We start from the raw sequence: 23,392 nt of genomic DNA on the forward strand, positions 1-23,392 counted from the left end.
CCCCTGCCTCGTCCCCCTGGAAATGGGGAAGAGGGAAGACCTACACCCATTCACTCTCACCGATGCCTTAAGGGCTGCGTAAAGACATTGCACCCAGCGTATAAAATTCTCACCGAGACCAAAAGCGCGCAAGACGGCAAACAGGTAATCCCAGTCCACGCGATCAAAGGCCTTCTCAGCGTCGATGGAAAGCAGACAAGCCTGAGCCCGAGACCGGTGAACCAGGTCAATGAGATGGAGAATGCGCTTGGTGTTGTCCCCACCCTGACGTGTAGGAATAAAGCCTGATTGATCCGGGTCTATGATACCATCCATCAGAGGGCTAAGGCGCGCCGCCAGGATACTCGCAAACAACTTTGCGTCTATATTTAAGAGGGAAATTGGCCGATACGAGCCACAATCCCTCAGATCCTTCCCGGGCTTAAGGATGACCGTAATCGCGGCATCCGACATGGAGGGAGTTACCTCCCCAGTATCCAGAAAAGAGTTGAAAAGATGCGTTAAAAGCGGAGCCAGCTCAACGCAAAAGGTTTTAAAAAACAAAGTGGAAAAGCCATCCGGGCCAGGCGATTTGGCTATCTTAAGACGGGCTATCGCAGATACGACTTCCTCAATTCGGATGGCAGACTCCAACGCATCGGCCGAGGATGCAAACAACGGCATAATGCGGCAAGATGCGAGATAAGCCTCCCTCCCCACTGATCCTGTCACCTCCCTGCTATACAAGCGCTGATAGAAGTTGCGGAAAGAATCCACAATAAGGGTGTCAGCGGTATGCTCAACCGCGTGGGAGTCCCTAATGGACTGTATCACTGTCCGCTGTGCGCTCGCTCGCAACCTATGGGCTAACAGCCACCCCCCTTTATCCCCACACAGGTAAAATTTATGGCGCAAGCGCAGAAGTGCATGCTCAGCCCTATCGAGGTCTAAATGCTTCAGCATGTGCCGCTTCGTTTCAAGCTCCCTCCACACCCTAGGAGCACCTGTTCTTTTGTGGATAGACTCTAAAGCTCCCACCTCCTTCTCCAGCTCTGCTCGTTTAGCCTTACGCAAATGCGTGAACGCAGCCGTCAGCGCGATTAATTCTCCCCGCACTACCAGCTTGAGGGCCTCCCAAACAGCTGCTAAAGATGTACTCCCTTGGGCATTATCTGCCAGATAAGCGACGATTGTGTCCCGTATTCGTGTAACTACCGATTCCGAGTTTAGCAAAGAATCGCGCAGATGCCAACCGGGAGGTGGGGGCCTCGTATCATGAGAGGTGAGCTGCACCGATATGAGGGCATGGTCGAAGAGTGAGCGCATCAGATAAGCAGGGCAAAAGGGATGTGGAGGCGAAGAAATGGTCGAGGCGGGCAAAGGTTTTATGCGCTGCAGAATAGTAAGTGTAATCTCGCTCAGTGGGGTGTTGTACCCGCCAGACATCATGTAAACCACCATCACTCATCCAATGCTTCCCCCCCTGCTAGAGGGCGCCCGTACGATGGGTCCGCTGCTCAGACCTATCCATACACGTATCCATCCCCACATTCAGGTCCCCACCCACCAAAATCAGGGCGTCTGGGGAAGCCAAAATCTCAGAAAAGGCCGTTCTCAGGAAGGGTTCCTTATGCTCGTTCGGGGCATACAACGGCCCTATAGTGAAATGTGTGTCCCCCCATTGCACACGGATCGCAAGGAATCTCCCCTTAATCTCGGCAACGTGGGAGAGAACTTTACACTGAGCGAGCACACTAAAAAGGATTGCAACCCCATGCTTTTTAGCCACGCCTGAAGACCACAACTGTAGAGGGAAGCGCTTGTCTCTCATCTGCTTAGTGTCCTTAGAAAGGAGATGAGTCTCCTGCAGCAGACACATGTCGCCCCCGCGCCCTCCAGGAGGGACAGGATAGCAGAGCACTTAACAGGACTATTTAAGCCCCTAACATTCAGGCTCACCACCTTTAGGCTCCTACCCATAGAAGCCGGGGAGGGAAGAGCCATGCCCTAGTCGCAGAACACCCGAGCGATAAGGTGGGCAGGAGGGCAGTAACCCCAGGACATACTTCTCCCAAACCCAAGTCAGCACTGATGCGGAGCCCCAACACATTCCCGAAAACAACCCCACCAATTCCCATTGTTTTAATGTTAATTTAATATGGATTTGATTCCTTAATAATACTGATTTGGTATTTATATTTAGCAAGAGAGATTTTTAAATTGGACATGTCTAAAGTTCATGGTATATCATTTCACTGGTGAGCTTGTGCATTTATGCGATCTGCAGGTGGGAAGAAAAAAACTATTACAGAATAAATGACACAAAGAAGGAGTGAGTGTCAAAATATCTAGATCAGCTATATCGACCTACTCGTATATCAGCTCCAGATTATCAACTACCACCATCTTGTAAAGGTAAGCATATAAAAGAAATTATAGATCTATGTCACGGGGTCGCTCCGGAGTCACAAGGATCACTGTGGCACGAGGGCGCGGGGACCCCTGTGACGTCAGACCCACATTCACCTTGCCGGTCCCCTGTCTTTTCCCCACAGCCCTACGAGTGGGATTGTGATCTCACCCAACATGAAGACTCGCTGACTAGGACGGGCCCCTTTAAAAACCCAGGGAGTGATGTGGAGCCCGCCCCCAACTACCTCGTGACCTACCCTCTGCCAATGAATAGGGACCAGGACGTCAACGTGAGAGAGACCGACGCACCAGGAAGAGAAGCAGACGTGGAGGACAGAGCACCGGGAACCGAGGAGTCGGAGGGATTAGCAGACGCCGCAGAGTACGAAGACTCGAGGAGACCCCGGGACTACGGAGTGGACGGAGGCGGAGGACGAAAGCCAGGAGGCCAACCGGAAGGCGCTTCGCCCAGCCACGTACCTGGAGGCGCGTGGCTCACCCAGGTATGGCAGGGTGGTTTGGCAGGCGGGAGAAGGTATAGACGGCTCTCCCCTCTATTTGTCCGGTCAAACCTGGGATCACTGCACCTTCCATAAAACGAGCACCGGTGTCCCTCACACCCTTCCCCTACAGAGCACCTCACAACAGGCAATTACAAGTGCTTTTCTTGTCTCCCTTGCTTTTCATGCCACACCGACAACGCCACCTGGGGACGGAGACAAGAGGAGCCGCCTAGCACACAAGCAGTATTCCAAAAAGCCCAAGGATACACGAGGAAGAATACCCACTGGGAGACTTCAGTGTTCACTGTGTGTACTCCTGACTGTGCCTTAAGGACTGCTTACAAACTGAATAGACGTAGAGTAGAAATAAAAGCAATTTCATTCTACCACAAACCTGCCTCTGAGTAGTCTGCCTTGCGAACTGTCCCCAGTATACCTATTTCAGAACTGTACAATCCTATGTGAAGGTCACCCCCAGAGTCGAACCGTTCACAGTTGGTGGAGAATGCGGGCAGTGTAACCATTAGCACGAAATAATGGAAACCGTCATCCAACACCTGATCAAAGGGCAGGATGAACTCAAAAGGGCAATGGAACGGCAGATGGCTTCGGCCCAGGCAGACAGGGACGTATTTAAAGATTTCTTCGCAGCACAACTAGACCATTTAGTGAAATTCTCCAGCGAAAAAGCGAGCGGTGGGATAGAGGTACCCCGATCCTTTCCCACCGGGCCAACAGGGATCGCCCTACAAAAATACGTACCTGGCGAAGATCCAGACGCGTACCTACTGAATTTTGAGAGAGCTGCTAGGGCCTGCAAGTGGCCAGTAGAACAATGGCTGTAGGAAGGTGGATATCTGACTATGGTTACCCCCAAATTTTTGCCTAGTGTCTAGCTGGTTTTTCGACTTAGTTGGCCTGAGATCCTGCCATTCAGGATCTCAGCCTGGCTGTTCTCTCTTTAAAATGGACTCCATGTACCCTAGGTACATACCCAATTGGTTGGATCACCCTGTCAGCCCCTGTACCAGTGTACACTAGGTACCCAGGGCATTGGTGTATCTAAGGCCTGCCCGGGGCTGAAGCATGTATTATGCCACCCCAGGCTTGGCCTAACAAATTTGACACAACTGGCTGATCACTCAGCTGGGGTAAGTTGGTGTAACCACCTCTTACTTCGGTGTAGTATACCTATACCTAACCTTAAATGGGACACCTGGTAACCTATAAGTCACTCCTATGGCAGGCCATAACAATCCTGAAGGCAGAGTGCTTGGTTCCATGTGAGATGGTGCTCTGGCATGAGCTGAGCCTGTCTGCAGTGGTCGGAACAACTTCCTTCTACTGTTTCCAGATATCGTCATACCATATACTCTTAAGTGCATTATGAACCTCGTGGTTAAATGCTAACTTTGGTTTGGCTTTATCAAAACATGTCGAGTAAGGTGTCATACGAATTGGAATACTAACCCCTCGCCAATTCTGGCGACGGGGTTAGCATTCCACCCTTCTAGAGGGACACGACATGTACAGTACCTGAAACCCGGGTAAAATCAGACATAGCCTCAGCTCCACAAAATGGATGCTGCCACCACAGACACAAGTCTGCCCTCCTGCTGCTGGGAGTCCTTCCAGCTTGGGAGGTGTGGACAAAGGGTTTCCTGCCAGGGGAGGTGCGTGCACCACCCCAGACAGGATTTTGTGTATTGGTCAGGTAGGGCTTGAAAGGAACCAGACATGCCTGAGGCTCACAAGGAGCCTCGGTGCATATGCCAGTTCAAACCGGTCCTGGGGCACACCAGTCCCGGGCCTGGGGCGAGCTGGACAAAGGATTGGGGGTGTAACCACCCCCCTTCCTGGTCCCACCCTTAGGGAGGGACCTAGCAGGTAGTCCGGCCCCTAGAATCCGCTTAAAGGTAGGAGCTGTGTCCTAAGACTTCAGACATCCTGGAATCAACTTGAACCTAAGAAGAAGACGGGAACTTTGACGCTCTGCCGCACAGAGGACTGAAGCCAATCTCCCCTGTGGTCAGGGAGTGACCACCTTGCTAACGCAAGCACCATCCAGCGAATCAACGTCTGCTTTGCCGCCGCCTCCCGCCGGAGCCCGAGCCCAGAGACTGACAAGACCTGGACCTCCAGACCTCTCACCGCCCGATCCACAGTCCCTGAGAAGAGGAGACCCGTGGAGGCACCGAGATACGTGGAGCCAGCCATCTTGAAAAGACCACGACAAGCTGCAAGCGCAACAACCGAGGCTCCCTCCAAGTTGTGCTTTGGGATCTGAGAAGCCCAACACCCGAGCAGCATCTGCACCAAAGGTGAGCCCTCCAGCATCTCCACGATCTGCGTGGGGCCCTTCTGCATTTTGCCACTCGACGCGCCTAACCGGTTGCTGGCCCGCTGGCTAGTGGCCATCTTGGCAACGAACTACGAAAACTACACCGCTGGTCTGGTTGCTCCAGACTGGCCCTTGCTCCCCTCCAAAGGAGCAATCCCTCTGACCTTGCTGGTCAGAACCATCAGCTTATTTCATCTTCCACAACAATTGCTTTTGCCAAGGCTTGTTTGCTTCGATCAAGTCGCCGACACCGCCGACAGTGAGAGCCTGCGTGGGACAGCTCGTGAACCAACTCCTGGACGTCGTCGACCTTCAGGGACCACGTGGCTGCAGAGACAAGCTACACCTTCCTTCCTGTTTGCACCCGACATCGCCTGGTACCCACCTGGTGCCACGCTGGTCACTGGCTATTGACTGTGAACACTGTCCCCTCTGCTTACAGGTCTTCAACATCTCCGATCCACTCTTGGATCCCCTGCATCTCTTCCGGACCGGCCGCCTGCAGCATCTTTGTCCACAGGCTCCATTGAACAGATAGAAGAAACCCGACGCACTTCGACGCCTATGCACCTGCTTCCTGTGGGTGAGGTAAAGCTGGCACTCCGGTGCCCAAGTGTAGAGAATCATCTCTAGTGTCTGTGTTTCCAATCTTAAGTTCCTAGTCCATCCGGAAGATCCTCTTTGCAGTAACTTTGTACTTTTTACGCACCCATTGAAAACCTATGGGAGCTCGCGTGTGACTATTTGCTCTGCACACGCAACCCGTGGACCTCCTGGTCACTAACTGAAGTTAGCTCCTTGTAGGGCCAGCGATTCTAGAGGCCCTAGGCCTTTTCCCTTTTCTGTTCGTGGTACTTATACCACTATTTTAGTATATGGTTTGAGCGGCCACCAGGGCCTATCCATATAAAGTGCAACTTCTGTGTATTCTACTGTAATCTTGTTTGACGATTTGTGCTCCTGTGCTCATAAAGAGACTAGGGGTTACTTTGAGAAATAAATACATATATATTTTGAATATATATCTGTGTGGTGTCCTTTCATTGGTATAAAAGGGGGTTACATTTGGTAAAACAGCTTGCTTAACACGTTTCACGAGTTTAGCCTCAAAGACTGCTTAGCCTACGCTACCACTAGGGCAGCTAGTCCGAAAAGGTTGACTTACAACCACACCATAAGGGTTGCTTGGCATGGTACAAGGTGGTCACTAGAACTAGTGAACAGCATATACCAGGCCAACTTCTCACAATGGCCTTTTGTCTTGGTCCCCCTACTTACGGGGAACGCACAGGCGGCATATCAGGTGGCAAAACCAAATGGCACCGCCCCGTATGAGACCATTAAAACTGTTATCCTTGACCACCTTGGAATGAACTGTGAAGCATACCGCGTTCATTTCCGCAAAGAGAAAGGGCACCCAGGAGAGAACCCCAAGACCCTCTTCTATCGCCTAAAGAACGAAGCGGATAAATGGCTGCGCTCACAAGACAGTACGAAAGAAGAAATACTCGATAAAATTGATCTGGAACAATTCCTAGAGGCCCTCCCCTACAATACACAAAGGTGGCTCCGCCAACTCTCACGTCTTACCACTACGGAGGCCATCGAGATGGCCTCAAACGTTTGCACAAGCCCAGCCTCGGATACCCCAACTAGAAACGGAGAGAGGGACCCGTCCCCAGAACCAAAGACCTGAAAGAAGAGCGATAAAACCCTCCCCGGACTCCATGCGAATAATACCCCGCCGCAATGAAGGAGTGCCTCCAAAGGGGCCGCAGTGCTACGACCGTGGAGACTGGGGTCACATTGCTAGAGCGTGCTCCAAGAGAAGACCCCAGGAAGAACCCATGGAGATTGGGTATTTACCGAAGACGGTGTTATATACAGCCGAGCTGGGAAACGCATTTTACGTGAGTGTCCTGCTGAACGGACTGTCGGTGAGAGCCTTACTAGATTCCGGGTGTAGGCAGTCAGTGGTAAAACAGGAATTGGTAGAACCGAACCAGATATTGCCAGAAGAACAGTGTTGGAGGGAGGACCACCGGGGGGGGTCAGGGGGACCACTCCGGGGCACCTTCCTACCGCAAAGTTCTAGCCGAGCGCCGCTGAGAAGCCTCCTAGGGGAGGTCTTTCTCCTAAGATCGTACTAGGCCCAGTAACACCACCACACAGGACTCCGTGTCAGTTGCTTTATCTAGGTATTTTATCAACAGTAGCACATTCAAGATATTTACAGGGGGATCGAGAGATCCAGAAAGAGTCTCAATGTCTTTGTAGGGACAGGGTAGCGGGAAAGTCTTAGTACCAGCCTGGTACGGGGAATGCTCTGCGCCAGACCTTGCGTTAGGCCAAAGGAGGCTCCGGGGACCGGAGCGGCAGGTGCTGGTCTCAAAGCAGCTCGGACGTGGAGAGCCGCGACGGTGTCTGTAGGGCTCGGGTGGTAGTTCCGCTTGGGTCGAGCCGCGACACAGTCAGCAGGGCTCCGGTGGTAGGTCCGCTTCGGTCGAGCCGCGACGAGGTCAGCTGGGCTCTGGTGGCAAGTTCAACAAGGTCGGGCCGCGACGGCGTCAGCAGGGCCCCAAAGGTTCGTGAAGGTCTTTAAGCATGGTGGAGCCGCGACGCAGTCAGCAAGGCTCAGAGCGTGGTTCCGGGATGAGTCTTTCTCCGTAGGGTCAGCCGCGATCCGATCAGCAGGGCTCTTGACTCCGGGATACAACTGCCGTCTTGTTGCCGGGTCGCCCCAGATATAGGTCTGGAGCCCTTTGATGTCCGGACCCTTGCGCCCGGGGGGGGCGGAGAGGCCGGGTCGGGAGCGGCCAGACGCCCAGCAGGAGAGGTGCCAGGCCCAAGAGAGCTGTGGGGCGATCGCACCTAGGTGTGGAAGGACGGTTGGGGGTCCCATCTATACTGCCCTCCGCCGGGAGTGGGGAGGTGTTCACGTGTTATCCCCCGGGCCAGGGGTTGGCGCCCTGATGTCGGGCCTCGCTGGGACCGAGGCCGGGTAGAGCGGGGTCACGTAGGCGGTGACGTAGAGTCACGTACAATCCAAAATGGAGGAGCCCCGAGGTGCATGGGACCTCGTGCGGTTTAGCGAGGGGGAACAGGACCACGCCACGAGGCCGGCTCCAACACGCGTCCCCCCCAGCTGAAGGCAGGGAGAGTCACCCATCTCCTTGGGGGTTCTCCTCGCATTTGCATTAGCCACCGCAAGGGCCGGTGGTCAGTTTGGACTCTGAAGTGGGTGCCGAAAAGGTAGGGCCGGAGCTTCTTGAGAGCCCATACCACGGCGAAGGCTTCCCGCTCGATGGTGCTCCACCTCTGTTCTCGTGGCAGCAGTCGGCGGCTGATGAAGGCCACCGGTCGGTCGTGGCCCTCGGTGTCCATCTGGGAGAGGACCGCCCCGACCCCGTACTCCGAGGCATCGGTCTGGACCACAAATTCCTTACTGTAGTCAGGGGCCTGTAGCACAGGGGCAGCACACATAGCCGCCTTGAGGGCTTCAAAAGTGGTCTGACAGCGGGGCGTCCAGTGCACCGCCTTGGGCTGTTTCTTGGAAGTGAGCTCTGTGAGGGGCCCCACAATACTGCCATAATCCTTGATAAATCGCCGGTAGTAGCCTGTGAGGCCTAAGAAGGCCCGGACAGCGGTTTGGGTTGCGGGGGGCTCCCACGCCTGGATGGCATCGACCTTTAACTGGAGGGGCGCCACCTGGCCACTCCCCACCTGGTGGCCCAGATAGGTCACAGATCCTTGACCGATCTGGCACTTGCTGGCCTTAATCATGAGCTATTGGAGAGCGGCCAGGACTTCTCGGAGGTGGCCTAGGTGCGCGGCCCAGTGGTTGCTGAAGACGGCAATGTCGTCGAGGTAGGCCGCGCTGAAAGCTTCTAGCCCGGCCAGGACCTTGTTCACCAGCCTCTGGAAGGTTGCCGGGGCGTTCTTCATACCGAAGGGCATCACCCGAAAGTGGTAGTGCCCACCGGGGGTGGAAAAAGCGGATCGTTCCTGGGCGCCGGGGCTGAGCTTGATCTGCCAGTACCCAGCGGTGAGATCAAAGGTGCTTAGGTAGCGGGCGGCCCCTAAGCGATCGATCAGCTCGTCTACCCGTGGCAGGGGTTGGGCATCGGTCTTGGTGACTGCGTTCAGGCCCCGGTAGTCTACACAAAATCTGAGTTCCGGGGGGTGCCGGGGGCGGCGGCCATCGGCACCAAGACCACAGGGCTGGCCCACGGGCTGTCGGATGGCTCGATGACTCCGAGGGCGAGCATCTTGGAGACCTCGGTCTGTATGCAGGCTCGGAATCGGTCGGGTACTCGGTAGGCGCGGTGTCGCACAGGGGGGCTGTCCCCGGTGTCCACGTCGTGGACGCACCAGGGGGTCACCCCGGGCGTGAGAGAGAAGAGGGCAGCGAAGGGTTGCAGCAGCTTTCGGCAGTCATGGCGCTGTTCGTGTGTCAGGGTGGCGGAGAGGTGGACGCCCTCCAAGGAGCCGTCTTGGCCCGAGGACCCCAGGAGGTCTGGTAGGGGCTCGGAATCGCTTTCGCCCCCATCGTCGGTAGCCAGCAGCAGGCTTAGTTCAGTTCGGGCAAAGTGGGGCTTGAGCCGGTTGGCGTGTAGGACCCGGAGGGGGTTCCTCGGGGACTCCATGTCGACCAGGTAGGTGACGGGGCTCTTCCTCTCGACCACCTTGAAGGGCCCGGTCCACTTGTCCTGCAGGGCGCAGGGGTCCACGGGCGACATGACCCAGACTTGCTGGCCCGGCTCGAACTCGATGGTCGAGGCATTTTCGTCATACCAGCGTTTCATGTCTTCTTGGCTGGCCTCGAGGTTGGCTTTTGCCAGGGCCCGGAACTTCCGAGTCTGGTTCCGCAGGGTCAGGAGGTACCGGTAGACGTCGGGGGGGCATCTTGGACGTTCGCCTCCCAGCCCTCCTTGACCAGGCTGAGGGGCCCTCGGACGGGGTGCCCATACAATAGTTCGAAGGGGCTGAAGCCCAGGGATTTCTGTGGTACCTCTCGATAGGCGAACAGGAGGCAGGGCAGCAGGACGTCCCATCTCCTCCTCATGGGCTCCTCCAGGCCCTTGATCATCCCCTTCAGGGTTCTGTTGAACCGCTCGACCAGTCCGTTCCCCTGGGGTGGTAAGGGGTGGTGAATTTGTAGGTGACCCCACATTGTTGCCAGAGGGATCTCATGTACTTTGAAATAAAGTTCGTACCCCTGTCGCTCACCACTTCTCGGGGGAACCCCACCCTGGAGAAGATGCCCATCCGGGCCCGGCCCACCACTGGAGCTGTCATAGTGCGGAGTGGGATGGCCTCGGGGTATCGGGTGGCGTGGTCGACCAGTACCAGGATGAAGCGGTGTCCCAGGGCGGTTCGGGGGTCGAGGGGCCCCACGATGTCGATCCCTACTCGTTCGAACGGGGTGTGGACGGCTGGAAACGGTTGGAGGGGGGCCTTGACTCGACCCCCAGTCTTCCCGCTAGCTTGGCAGGTCGGGCAGGACCGGCAGTGGTGGTCCACGTCTCTCCGCATTCGGGGCCAATAAAAATGGGTCACTAGGCGGCTGTAAGTTTTGTCTCGCCCGAGGTGTCCGGCGAGGGGCACGTCATGCACCAGGTTCAGGAGGAACTCTCTGAATCGGAGGGGAACCACCAACACCCGGCCGGCTCCCAGTTCGGCGACTTTCTGCTCGCTATACAACAAGTCATTGTCCCAATAGATCCAGTGGGTTCCCATGGGGTCCCCCGAGGCCTGGGCGGCCGCTTGCTGTCGGGCCCCCTCGAGGGACGGGCAGGCCTTCTGCTCTTGCTGGAATTGTTTGCGGGTGGGGCCCCCGTCGTGGCGCCACTGGGCCAGCTCGGGGATCTCGCTGAGGGAGGCGGCCTCGTCGGGGGAAAGTTCGGGGGGTCCGGCCTCATCGTCAGGTTTCTCCGTGCCGGATGAGGGTGGCAGTTCTTGACCTGTAGGCTCGTCGGGGGCCGCGGCAGCGGCTGGTTGGGCGGTCATGGACCGGGTGGTGGCGCAGGCCCACTCGGGCAGCCCTAGCATCCCCAGATGCTCTCGGCGCTCCACCTGGGCCCAGGGGGAGCTCTCTAGGTCGTTCCCCAGGAGGCAGTCCACCGGGGCGTCGTCGCGGACAGTTACTTTTAGAGTGCCTGACACTCCTCCCCACTCGAAGGGGATCCTGGCCATCCGGCACATGCTTTCGGTGTTGTCCGCGGTCCGGACAGGGCATAGGACATGCGGCAGGATTTGTTCGGGGGTCACCAGGTGGCAGCGAACAGCGGTCACACTGGCCCCAGTGTCCCGGAGGGCTTCGGCCCGTTGTCCATTAATGGTGACCCACTGCTGGTACTTCTGGGTGTTGCTTGGGATGGCAGCTCGGGGCACCATTTCTCGGGGTCCCAGGCATACGAGGGACATGGCAGCTGGTTCCCACTCGGGGGTCCCGTCCTCGCGGCTTTCCTCCTCTTCCTCTCCTTCCCCCAGGGCTGCGGCGGCTATTTGTCGGGGAGGGGGCCCAGTGGTCCCGTTCCGTCGGTTCACGGGGCAGGCTGGGTCGCTCGCATAGTGGCCTGTCTGTTGGCAGCCGAAGCAGGTCACTGTTGGTCGGGGTCCAGGCCTGGCGATGGAGGTCCCTCTCCGGACCATGGTCGGGGACGTGTGGTTGGCGGCTTGGCCTCGTGGCGGGCTTCTGGGTGGCCCGCCCGGGAATTCTCGACTGCGGTGGGACCCTCCTCCCCCGCCCCGCTGGCGAGGAGGTCCCGTGGTACTCCGTTGGTAGTCCCCCACGGGGTTCCGGGGGACCCGGGTGTTGACCCATCGGTCGGCTTCGGGGGCGAGCTTCCGGGGCTCGGTCAGCTTACTGTCCAGGAGGTGTTGCCTTAGTTCCACAAAGCAGTTGTTGGCGAGGTGCTCCCAGACAATGAGGTCGAACAGTTCGTTGTACGAGGTGACCTTGCTCCCTTTTATCCACCCTTCAAAGGCCCGGCTGAAGAAGTCCACGTATTCGACCCATGTGGTACCGGGGAGCTTCTTGCAGTCCCGGAATCGCTGCCGGTACATCTCGGCTGATAGTCCGTAGCGTGTGAGTAGGGCTTCTTTCATGTGGTCGTAGGATGTCATCACCACGTCTGGGAGTTGCAGCAGGGTATCCCGGCCCTCGCTGAGGAACCTCCCCCATAGGCCGGCACCCCAATCCTTCCGGGGTACCCGATGGGAGGTCATGGCTACCTCGTAGGCTCGGAACCACTGCTGGATGTCGTCGTTTTTGTAGTATTCCTTGACGACATCCTTGGGGATATGAACCTTTGGTTCGGTTGGTGGCAGAGCGTCCCGTGCCCCGGGGGTGCTGGTCTCCCCCGTTTTGGATTTTAGTTCGAGTTCCTTGAGGCCCCTCTCGTGCTCGAGGGTTAGCCGTTTCTCTTCTAGTTCTCGATGCCGTTTCTTTTCTTCGATTTCCTCCTGCAGCCGTAGTTGTTCCAAGGCTAGTTTCTTTTCCGCTAGCAGGAGTTCACCGTCCAGCCGGAGTCGTGCAAGGTCCATTTCGCGTGTCCGGACCCTCTCTCGTTCTTGCATTTCTTCGGGGGATAGGCCGGCTTCCGGGATGCTTCGCCCTCCATCTGTCGGGGTCATGGTCGGTGGCAGGTTTCCGTCCCGGGCCGAGGTCCCTTCGGCTCGGGGTGGAGTGGTCTCGGATTCTGCCCAGGCTTTCAGGGCTTTCTGCATTTCTTCCTTGGTGCCCAATCCTGTGGTTGGGATCCCTTTGTCCTTGCAGAATTGTTTCAATTCTTTGTGGGTGTATTCTTCCAACTTTTCTTGCTGGAAGGTTGCGGCCACGGTTGTTTCTTGGCTGCTCATGGTTCTCTTTCTTTTTCCGTCTGGTTAGGCAGCGGGTGCGTTACTCGCCTGTACGATTGCGTCTGGCTCGAATCCCGTCGCTGGCCACCAAATGTTGGAGGGAGGACCACCGGGGGGGGTCAGGGGGACCACTCCGGGGCACCTTCCTACCGCAAAGTTCTAGCCGAACGCCGCTGAGAAGCCTCCTAGGGGAGGTCTTTCTCCTAAGATCGTACTAGGCCCAGTAACACCACCACACAGGACTCCGTGTCAGTTGCTTTATCTAGGCATTTTATCAACAGTAGCACATTCAAGATATTTACAGGGGGATCGAGAGATCCAGAAAGAGTCTCAATGTCTTTGTAGGGACAGGGTAGCGGGAAAGTCTTAGTACCAGCCTGGTACGGGGAATGCTCTGCGCCAGACCTTGCGTTAGGCCGAAGGAGGCTCCGGGGACCGGAGCGGCAGGTGCTGGTCTCAAAGCAGCTCGGACGTGGAGAGCCGCGACGGTGTCTGTAGGGCTCGGGTGGTAGTTCCGCTTGGGTCGAGCCGCGACACAGTCAGCAGGGCTCCGGTGGTAGGTCCGCTTCGGTCGAGCCGCGACGAGGTCAGCTGGGCTCTGGTGGCAAGTTCAACAAGGTCGGCCCGCGACGGCGTCAGCAGGGCCCCAAAGGTTCGTGAAGGTCTTTAAGCACGGTGGAGCCACGACGTAGTCAGCAGGGCTCAGAGCGTGGTTCCGGGATGAGTCTTTCTCCGTAGGGTCAGCCGCGATCCGATCAGCAGGGCTCTTGACTCCGGGATACAACTGCCGTCTTGTTGCCGGGTCGCCCCAGATATAGGTCTGGAGCCCTTTGATGTCCGGACCCTTGCGCCCGGGGGTGGTGGAGAGGCCGGGTCGGGAGCGGCCAGACGCCCAGCAGGAGAGGCGCCAGGCCCAAGAGAGCTGTGGGGCGATCGCACCTAGGTGTGGAAGGACGGTTGGGGGTCCCATCGATACTGCCCTCCGCCGGGAGTGGGGAGGTGTTCACGTGGTATCCCCCGGGCCAGGGGTTGGCACCCTGATGTCGGGCCTCGCTGGGACCGAGGCCGGGTGGAGCGGGGTCACGTAGGCGGTGACGTAGAGTCACGTACAATCCAAAATGGAGGAGCCCCGAGGTGCATGGGACCTCGTGCGGTTTAGCGAGGGGGAACAGGACCACGCCACAAGGCCGGCTCCAACAAACAGGTACACATTAGATGCGTCCACGGAGACGTTAAGCCCTACCCTGTAGCCCTTTTGGAAATTACATACCCTGGAAAAACCCCACACTCGATCAGGGTTGGTGTAATGACAGGCCTTCCCGAATCCTTGATAATAGGTACGGATAACCCAGAATTCCTAGACCAATTTCAGCACCTCCTCCAAGCACAGGCCCTAAATCCAGACAGGATCAGAGCAGGATCGACGGTCACACACGCCTTACTGACGCCAGAACCCTGGCTTCTGGACAGGAGCTTTAAATTTGCCCAACTCAACTGTGACACGCTGCGTAATGCCTGGGAGAGTGCCCATAAACGAAATAAGAATGATCCGACAACCTACCCCTATTTCTTTATTGACAAAGAAATGTTGTATAGACAACCTGCACCTGAGGATGAGGCGCAGTTGTTGGTACCTAGGGCCTTTCGCCCACAGATAATGTTCTTTTCCCACTCCCACCTAACAGCGGGGCATACCGGCGTGGAAAAAAGCTTGAAGAACGTGCTACGACACTTCTACTGGCCAGGGATATACCAAGAGATGAAACAATACTGCCAGGAGTGTGCCACGTGCCAAAAACTTAACCCCTATCAGCCACCCCATGTACCGTTACAACCACTCCCGATTATCGGTACCCCGTTCACAAGGGTAGGGATGGATATAATAGGTCCTCTCCCCAAGACCCGAAAAGGGCATGAATACGTACTCGTGGTGGTCGATTATGCAACACGGTACCCTGAAGCCTTTCCCTTAAAAGCCACGACAACCCAAAATATAGCCAATTGTCTGCTGGACTTATTCACGAGAGTGGGATTTCCCAAAGAGATCCTTACGGATCAGGGGACCTTTTATGTCCCGGACTATGAAAGAAGTATGTAACCTCCTCGATATGTCCCACATACGTACCTCGGTTTACCATCCTCAAACCGATGGATTGGTTGAGAGGTACAATGGGACTTTGAAACTCATCCTCAAAAAAATGCTTCAGGTAGAGGGAAGGGACTGGGACCGCCTCCTACCCCTCGCTCTCTATGTTGTCCGGAGCCAATACCAGAGTAGCCTCGGTTGCTCGTCCTTCGAGCTTCTCTATGGACGTCAACCCCGGTCACTTCTGGACATGACAAAGGAAGCATGGGAACGGGAAGAGGAGATTGGTACCAAAGAAATGCTGGAATATACACGGGACCTTAAGACCCGATTGGGGAAATTACGAGACCTGGCCTATTCCCATCTAGAAAAAAGACAGAAGATACAAGCTTACCACTATAACAAGGGGAAAAAGTGGAGGGTCTTGAAGGTGGGTGACTGGGCGTTAGTCATGATGCCGTCCTCCACCTGCAAGTTTAAGGCTGAGAAACTGGGACCCTATAAGATCGTGGGAACCGTAGGGAAAACTAGCTATAAACTACAAATAAAGCCCAATAGAGTGCAAACATACCACATCAATCTCCTTCGCAAGTGGTTGAGCCCCATACCCCATACGGTGGGCTTTACCATACCCACTCATAGGACACCCGACGCTACCTTGGACCAACTAGTGGTCAATGAAGAGCTAGATAGCACTCACAGGGAAGAGCTCCAAGTCCTCCTGCAGAAATACGTTCCTCTGTTCTCAGACCTACCCGGTAGAACTACCCTCGCAGAGCATAGGGTACACACTCGTCCTGGCCAAGTGATTAATAAAAAGCCTTATAGAATACCAGCTGCCAGAAGGGAAGCCGTCCGAAAGGAAGTCCGTGATATGGTACAGATGGGGGTCATACAACCCTCCAGAAGCGAATGGAACTCACCTATAGTAATGGTCCCAAAACCCGATGGTTCCATTCGCTTCTGCATGGACTTTAGGGCCCTCAATGAGATATCAAAATTCGACTCATACCCCATACCAAGGGTGGATGACTTAATAGAGAAAATGGGGGAGGCCCGTTTCATCACCACATTTGACCTTACCAAGGGATATTGGCAGGTCCCCTTACATCCAGCAGACAGGGAAAAAACCGCCTTCTCCACACCAGACGGGCTGTACGAGTTTTTAGTGCTTCCCTTTGGACTTCATGGAGCGCCTGCAACATTTCAACGCCTCATGAATGAGGTGCTGAAAGACGTCCGGCATTGCGCCTCGGCATACTTAGACAACATAGTCGTATTTAGCTCAACATGGGAAGAACACCTACAGCACCTCGACCTAGTCTTGAGCGCCTTGAGGGAGGCGGGTCTACATATCAATTCAAAAAAATCACGAGTGGGTTACGAATCTGTCAAATATCTAGGGTACGTGTTAGGACACGGGATGATAGCTCCCCAAGAAGAAAAAGTTCGGGCTATCCGAGAGACACCCTTCCCTAGCACCAATAGAGAGGTCCGAGCCTTCTTAGGCCTCCTTGGTTATTATAGGAGGTTTATTCCATCATATTCGGAGATAGCCGGACCCCTCACGGATGTTCTAAAGAAGGACGTAAAGAACAAAGCCCTCCAGCAGCCTTCTGAGACATTAAAACATGCCTTCGAAAGCCTCAAAAACGCCATCACTACTAGCCCCGTCTTAGTGTCACCCGACTTCACACGTCCCTTCCTGTTACAAACAGATGCCTCCGGGTGTGGGATTGGAGCAGTACTGTCCCAAATATCTCGGGAGGGAATAGAACATCCCGTTCTCTTCATAAGTCGAAAGCTGTTTCCCAGAGAACTGAAGTATCCGACAATTGAAAAAGAGTGCCTAGCGGTGAAGTGGGCTATAGATAAATTAAGATCTGGAAGGAACCCATTTCACTCTGTATACAGACCATGCCCCTCTACAATGGTTAAGTAGGAACCGAGGACACAACCCCAGAGTTTTAAGATGGTTTCTGACCCTACAGCCCTTCTCCTTTTCCATCAAACACAAAAAAGGCAGTGAGAATTGTAATGCGGATTTCCTATCCCGCATTTTGCCTCTCCCCGAACGGGAGAAGCCTAGGGGGAGGGAATGTCACGGGGTCGCTCCGGAGTCACAAGGATCACTGTGGCACGAGGGCGCGGTGACCCCTGTGACGTCAGACCCACATTCACCTTGCCGGTCCCCTGTCTTTTCCCCACAGCCCTACGAGTGGGATTGTGATCTCACCCAACATGAAGACTCGCTGACTAGGACGGGCCCCTTTAAAAATCCAGGGAGTGATGTGGAGCCCGCCCCCAACTACCTCGTGACCTACCCTCTGCCAATGAATAGGGACCAGGACGTCAACGTGAGAGAGACCGACGCACCAGGAAGAGAAGCAGACGTGGAGGACAGAGCACCGGGAACCCGAGGAGTCGGAGGGATTAGCAGACGCCGCAGAGTACGAAGACTCGAGGAGACCCCGGGACTACGGAGTGGACGGAGGCGGAGGACGAAAGCCAGGAGGCCAACCGGAAGGCGCTTCGCCCAGCCACGTACCTGGAGGCGCGTGGCTCACCCAGGTACGCGGGCGTATGGCAGGGTGGTTTGGGAGGCGGGAGAAGGTATAGACGGCTCTCCCCTCTATTTGTCCGGTCAAACCTGGGATCACTGCACCTTCCGTAAAACGAGCACCGGTGTCCCTCACACCCTTCCCCTACAGAGCACCTCACAACAGGCAATTACAAGTGCTTTTCTTGTCTCCCTTGCTTTTCATGCCACACCGACAACGCCACCTAGGGACAGAGACAAGAGGAGCCGCCTAGGACACAATCAGTATTCCAAAAAGCCCAAGGATACATGAGGAAGAATACCCACTGGAAGACTTCAGTGTTCACTGTGTGTACTCCTGACTGTGCCTTAAGGACTGCTTACAAACTGAATAGACGTAGAGTAGAAATAAAAGCAATTTCATTCTACCACAAACCTGCCTCTGAGTAGTCTGCCTTGCGAACTGTCCCCAGTATACCTATTTCAGAACTTTACAATCCTATGTGAAGGTCACCCCCAGAGTCGAACCGTTCACAATCTACTATTCTTAACTCCACATCTACCCCTCTTGATGATACAAAGAGGAAGATTATGAATTATTACAGACTTGTACCAAGGGAAGACGCTATTCATTAATAAATAGTGATTGAAATCACTAAAGATGTGCTTTCTCACAGAGTAGGGTTTTGATTTTGGACACAAGATCATTGCATATCCCGTGGAGCTAAATGTTTTGTCATTCATCAATATACCCTTCCAGTTTTATCAAAGTACTGTGGTGATATAATATATTGGCATTTTCATAAGGGTGCATCGATAGATGGAATTGCCTGTTGCAAACCATAATGTGGTCAGGAACGTTACATTTGAACTCACAACACAACTGAGTTCTCTTGTGTGTCTAACGGGAAAGAAGTGTCTTTGCACAGAGATTGTATGAACTCACTTATGCATGTGTTTTAATAAATCTGTAAATAGTTTTGCTCTCAAACAGAAAAAATGCAATACACCTAATAGAAGTTGTAGATCGTGATGTTCATAAACAGCTGTGCACTGGCATGGAGTAAGCAATGTGGTTATGATTTCTGTTCATAACTCTTGTTGCGACAAAGTGTTAAACCAAAATAGAGTGGAAGCTCTGTTTTACCGTTACATTTAAGAGACATGTAGGTTTTACTTCCATAGTAATCAGTCAGGACAGGGATCTCTCCACACCCTCCTCCAATTAAATTGAGCTGCAGGGCCACTAATAGGAATAACATTAAAAAAGGGGAGGGGCAGACTCTTGTTCATTGATACTCAAAGTAAGCAGCCCTTGTGACCTTTACATGCGGACCCATGGTCAACAACAGCCCTGGGCTGATGTTTCTCGACTCGTCACTAATGTTGAGAAATATGTTAAATAAAGGGGCAATCATTTATTTACAGCTTAACTGAAATTAAAGGGAGTAATTCAGGTTGTCGTGCATCACTTAAATTTAGGAACACCTTCATTTTTAAAGATGTTGCAACAAACTTGTACAAATTGGATAAAATCTCAAAAAGTGTATTTCACTAACATGCATTAATTTGTACATTAGATTATATCAGTGCATTGAGAAATATTCTTTTTGCAAACTTGAATTTAGAAACATTGATGTTTACCTTCCAACCTGGCAACAATGCAAATAGTGAACTATAAGGCAGTCAGTTGTTATGTTTACCATCTGAGTGGTCAGGATTCCTATTATACATGGATAACATTATAGTTTATCAAATAAAACGCTAAATAAGGTTTTGTACAGTGTGTATCATGAAGTCATGTATTTAGAAGTCCTCCTATATATGATAATGAAGAAAAAGAAGACAAAGTGAAATAAAACAATTGCCTAGGATCACACAATTTGTTCAAGTGGGGAAGCTGGGATTGATCCTAGGTTTTCTAGTTTCATAATGTGCAATTCAGCCTTTATGTGTACATGCTTTGCTTCCCCTTTGCCCACCTTACTACACCCCCTTTGCCCCCTTACTTGGTATCAATGTAACTCTCGAGCACATGACAGGCCAAATATTTTGACCCCGTGCAGAAATTTTGAGACAACCTGTGGAGTAGAGATCTACAGCACTGCAGATATAACACCACCCACTGACCCTAACACAGAAGAAGCAACCTGCTGTATTAGCACACTGAATACATGCATTTGTCACAAATAAGTACAATGAAAATTTGCCAGCTTGGCTCCTCCATTACAGTAATGCTGCCATCACATGACTATTCTGGTTACTGTCTCTGCATCAGGTCTATAACTGGCCACTGAACCAGGCTTCTCTGACGTCAGCCTATAAGAAACCTCTACAGTTGTGATACTGCAACCTGTCTCTCTGCCTTTATCACCTTTCTACCACTCTGCCTCAGCAGAATTATTCTTTTTTACTTTTCTCCTCCAGGTATCTTTGTTTAGAACATCAGAAGAACGTCGTCCTGAACCAATACTCCGAGCTCCTGGATCAGAATCCTCACCCTGCACCCTGCCAAAAGGCGTATTTGAACTTCACCAGAGGCATCATGGCCCATTGGAGGGAAGGGACCTCTCAACGCCGCCTTTATCAGCTGATGAAAACTGTGATACAGATTCCAACCGAGCCATCTGTTTCTTATTCTTCATCTGTGACCTCAGCGAAAGTTGAAGTGAATGGTGTCCATCTACACTATCAGCTCACAGGGCAAGGGAAGCATGCCATCCTTCTTCTTCCAGGGACTATGGGCTGTGGAGAGACAGATTTTGCCCCACAGCTCAAGTCTTTCAATAAAGAGCTGTTCACAGTGGTGGCCTTTGATCCCAGAGGCTGCGGCCGCTCCATCCCTCCCAAAAGGGATTTCCCACCAGATTTTCCTGAAATAGATGCAAAAGATGCAGTGGATCTGATGCAGGCCTTGTCCTTCAAGAGGTTTTCTTTGCTAGGGTGGAGTAGCGGAGGCACGTCGGCCTTGATAGCAGCTGCGAAATACCCTGGACTTGTCCATAAAATGGTTGTCTGGGGGGCAATTTCCTATGTCACAGAAAAGGACATAAAACGTATTAAAACTGCTTTAGACATTTCTAATTGGAGCGAAAATGCAAGGAAACCTATGGAGGAAATGTATGACAGAGAGTACTTGGTTGAAAGCTACAACGCAGTTGTGGAAAGACTTTTCCAGTTCACGACCAGTTCCAATGGGAACATTTGCCGTCATCTGCTGCCTGATATCAGGTGCCCGACGTTAATCCTACATGGCCAGAAGGATCCCGTGATCCAGTCTGCCCAACCAGAGTTCATTCACCAGCAGATTAAAGATTCAAAGCTGCACGTGATGCCAGAATGCAGACACAACCTACATTTGGAAGTCCCAGAAGAATTTAACAGACTAGCTGAAGACTTTTTAACTTAAAAATAAGTTCCGAAACTGTCAAGGGAGAAGTTTAATTGTAAAAATGTAATAATCATGTACATTTGGTAGGCCTCTACTGGGTAGCACGATTAACCAAAGGCCTGCCTTGTTTACGTACTCTCATGTATTGCGATCGCGGCCCACTGGGGCCTGTTGATACAGCTAAACAATAATGTCGAACGTCCACGTAAATAGAATGTAAAATAACGCCTATTAAAGAAGTCATTTCTGCCCTAGGAGTTCACCTGACAAATATACTGATCCACTAATAAAAAGCAACAAATACTTGTTCTACTAACAGTGCCGGTTTGCTCACTGGAAGAAAGTCAACTTAAGCAACACATTCAAGGCAGAGATTGACATTTGGTGTATTTCTCACTATTTTTCGGTTTCTTAGTCGATTCCTTTTTCCCTTTTGGTGGAGGTAAAATTTAAGATAATCTTTAGAGATATGATGGATGGTAATTGGACTGTATATTTGTTTATTACAGCCCTGAGGAAGTCTTTATGGAAATTGTAACCATAGACAAAACACGTGTTGGCTGTATGGCTGTATGATTCAAGAATTGAACTTTTGTTCCAATAAGCCCTTGATGAAAAAACAACAGATATTGAAAATAAAGGCTTGAAATGAACATTGGATATCCTCTACCTTCAATGAACTGATGTTTTGAAATATTTATGCTACTGAGACTTATGTTGATTGTCATTTGCTCAGGGAAATAACTTTTGGTTAGAGATTGACAGACTTCTAGGTAAAAGCAGAGAGTAGGACAACACCAGTGACTACTTACTACCCGTTAAATCTTTGACTCACCCACCCTAAAAACTGGTACTCGCCACACATCACTGACATGACTAAACATTGCCCGCTTTCTGAGGGCTAGCCTATCCACACCCTTTATGAACAGGAATCTTCATTGATAATATATATATATATTACCTACTGGTGGTCACCAGTAGGTAGCTATAGTTAGGACCTAGTTTCCATTGGAGGTGTTGTTTTTTTCTTTGCAAGTAACTTTGGCGTAGTTTGACGACTCAGTGAAATTTTCGAAACTAGTTTGTCTTGAAAGTTTCGCAGTGATCCTTCAAGGGGGCTCCAAGAAAAAGCGGGTCCCAAAACGCATTTTCCCCGATGCAATATCCCATAGGGATTTTAGACTCAACTACAACCCGAACCGCTGAACAGAATTTAAACAAAAAATGGCAGAAAGGTAGCTGATGGTCCAGAAAGCGACCTCTTTATACATTGGTGTAAATTGTTTCAGTAGTTTTGGGAAAATGAAGGGAAACCCAAATCAGTATACATAGGGACGCAGATACTCCGAGGATCCAACAGTCTCTGTGCTAAAGTGCAGACACTTCAACCAGGAAGTATTGCCAGCCAGTCATCTTGGGACTCTGCTTCAGCTGAGTCCCACAAAAAACATTTAAAAAATTTAAAAAAGAAGGCAGGGTAGGAATACCCTGACCCCTAACTGTGGTCAAAAGCTCTTTTTCAAAAACAAACTTGCCACAGGAAAGCGACAGAGCTGCGAGTTTACTCTGAACTTATGTTAAGAGCCCCTGTGTGGACCAGGTCTCAGGGACATTAGTTGGGAGGTGCCCAGGGCCCCCTTCCTAGGGGTTATTATTGCCCTGGGGACCACCACCTCACTTGGGTGGCCCATACAAATAGAGGGGGGGCCCCTTCTGGAGCCATACATGGCCCTGGGGACCACCACCCCGCAGAGCTGGTTCCTGCCATGTCCCGGGGTAACCACTCCTGGGATGTAGCTGTTTGCTTGGTGGGAGCTGTCACTAAATCAAACACTCCGGTTCCAGGGGGTGGGTGCTCCCAGCTGCTGGAAGTGCAGGCTTCATCTCTTTCTCTGCCCGCAGACATGTGGGCAGGGAAAGAGATGAAACTATTGCTCCTGCACGGAGGGAGTTGTCTTTGAAGCAGCTCCCTCTGTGCAGCAGCAATCCTGGCTCCCACAGGAAGCTGGAAGCTGACTTGGATTGCGGGGGCCTTGAGGCTGTCACAGGGAAAAGAGCAGCAAGAGGCAGAATAAAGGTGAGAAACAAACAAAAAGAGGCAGAAAAAAGGTCAGAAATGAGCAAAAAGAGGCAGAATAAAGGTCAGCAAAGAGCAGGAAGAGGCAAGATAAAGGTGAAAAATTAGCAGAAAGAGGCAGAATAAAGGTCAGAAAAGAGCCGACAGATGCAGAATAAAAGGCAGCAGTTAGCAGAAAGAGGCAAAATAAAAGTGAGAAGC

General features: G+C 52.7%; 1 protein-coding gene across 2 annotated transcripts in view; it reads left to right on the forward strand.

The window, feature by feature from the left end:
- The window catches only part of LOC146855113 (serine hydrolase BPHL-like), a 158,956-nt gene extending 137,189 nt beyond the window's left edge, over positions 1-21,767 (forward strand). For both annotated transcript variants that reach the window (XM_085652616.1, XM_085652615.1), the window contains one exon: positions 20,151-21,767. In XM_085652616.1, the coding sequence (XP_085508742.1) occupies positions 20,151-21,132 (982 nt within the window). In that variant the 3' untranslated portion in view covers positions 21,133-21,767. The remainder of the gene's footprint in view (positions 1-20,150) is intronic.
- The last annotated feature ends 1,625 nt before the right edge of the window (positions 21,768-23,392 follow it).

This window comes from Triturus cristatus, chromosome 4_1 (assembly GCF_964204655.1).
Source record: "Triturus cristatus chromosome 4_1, aTriCri1.1, whole genome shotgun sequence".
In the NCBI taxonomy this organism is placed as follows: domain Eukaryota; kingdom Metazoa; phylum Chordata; class Amphibia; order Caudata; family Salamandridae; genus Triturus; species Triturus cristatus.